Source organism: Aplysia californica, unplaced genomic scaffold, assembly GCF_000002075.1.
Source record: "Aplysia californica isolate F4 #8 unplaced genomic scaffold, AplCal3.0 scaffold00016, whole genome shotgun sequence".
Lineage (NCBI taxonomy): Eukaryota > Metazoa > Mollusca > Gastropoda > Aplysiida > Aplysiidae > Aplysia > Aplysia californica.
This window is the reverse complement of record NW_004797286.1, coordinates 907,449-909,097: the sequence shown is the minus strand read 5'-3', so window position 1 is coordinate 909,097 and position 1,649 is coordinate 907,449. Positions and strand designations below refer to the sequence as shown.

The window sequence follows — 1,649 nt, the reverse complement described above, 5'->3', positions numbered from 1 at the left end:
AAAATGTCGAATAAGAATGTAATGATCTGCAAATTCCGACGACCGTATGCTAGCATGAGGATGTTCTGCTTCCCATGGGCAGGCGGGGGTACGCTGCCCTACGTAGGCTGGGGCGCAGATATCACGGACGAAGTTGAGGGTAAGTAGGCTAGGCTAGTTTTTGCGAAAATGCGAAAATTAACAGAGGCAAACAATAGCTATGACGTCATCCTCAATATTTTTAAGAGGTTTCAAGCATCAGAAAAGCTTATTCAGGATCACAGATTTTATCGTGAGAGTGCTTATGTGAAAATATGAACACTTTAGTCAATACGCTGATTGAGCGAGAGAGAGGGCCGGATTGATTTAAAATTGCTTCTGTACGCACAAAACATGAACTATTTTCAAATTCCTTAAAGTGAGATTATATTTTACCATTTGATTTTCATTTTGAACTCCTAGAGTTTTTTATGATCACTCTGAATGATGCTGGGATGTGTTAATAATAACGTTAGAAAAATTAACTGCTACCTACCCTTAATGCTATGACACAACCCTTAAGACCACTTCCCTTTTGGCAAGGGCTCTCAGACAAATGCCTACTCAACAATAAATGATCACAAGAAAACCATTTGAAACAAATACTCTCGCGACTAGATTCAAGTACATGAACCCTCAAAACAAATGACATGTTCATTAGATGCTCAAATACGAGAACAAATTTCACGGAAAACTAAGGAAGGCAACAGCTGTTTATTAAAAGACATGACTTTTTAGACAAGTATGTAAGATAAACGGTACTACACAAATACCTGACATCACAGATTATGAAGATAAGGGTACGTGCCAAATTGATAATACTTAGTCCAAATGTCAATAGAAGTTAAATTAAAGGCTCACAAAAAAATTTTGAACACCAAGGTTTTCAGACAAAACGTGCTTGCAAAGCAAATGATAAGATAAAGTGCGCTTGTGCGACCCCTTGTTGTGGTGGTTGCTCAAAAACCCCTTGCAGTTGCCAAAAGGGAATTTTCTTTTAGCAGTCGATTCATCTGTATCAAAACAGGCAAACAAATAAAGACTTCAGAAGGGAAATACTATTTTGCCTTTTTCGCCCTGTATGCAACCACATGCCCATAGTGCAACCAGTTGTTAACCCTTGGTATAAGCAGCCTACCTGCGTGAAACATTATGTGACTTAAATGCAACCAGTTGTTCAAAGATACAGAAGAAATGGAATCAAAATAGAAATTATATAATTATATAATTTGCTTTTCAATAAACTACAAGACCCCTGGTGTCTTAGTATGAAAAAAAAATCAAACTTAAGTTAATAAGGCTGAAAATTTAAATAGTTGAAGTCCTTAGCGTGTAGAGAATCTACAGTCGCGTGATAGTATGCACATTAAGTACGTGTCAGTGCTCTTTCTTTCCAACAGAGATCACACACTAAGCAACAGCTTGTCAGTGTTCTGCAAAGCTAGGTCTTGGTGAAGTTGTAGAGAAGAGTGGTTTAATTATAATTATCTTTCCTCGCTGGTGCCATTAAATTTTGTTTTCTCCAAGAACGCATTTTTTATTAAGACCACACTGTGTGTGTGTGTGTGTATGTGTGTGTATATGTGTGTGTGTGTGTGTGTGTATGTGTGTGTGTGTGTGTGTGTGTGTAT

The 1,649-nt window shown here is 37.6% G+C and overlaps 1 protein-coding gene across 1 annotated transcript in view; it reads left to right on the top strand.

Annotated features, from left to right (window-relative positions):
- The window catches only part of LOC106012537 (S-acyl fatty acid synthase thioesterase, medium chain), a 5,824-nt gene continuing 4,175 nt past the window's right edge, over positions 1 to 1,649 (top strand). The window contains exon 1 of the mRNA XM_013085761.2: positions 1 to 139. Coding sequence (XP_012941215.1) covers positions 4 to 139 — 136 coding nt within the window. The 5' untranslated portion in view covers positions 1 to 3. The remainder of the gene's footprint in view (positions 140 to 1,649) is intronic.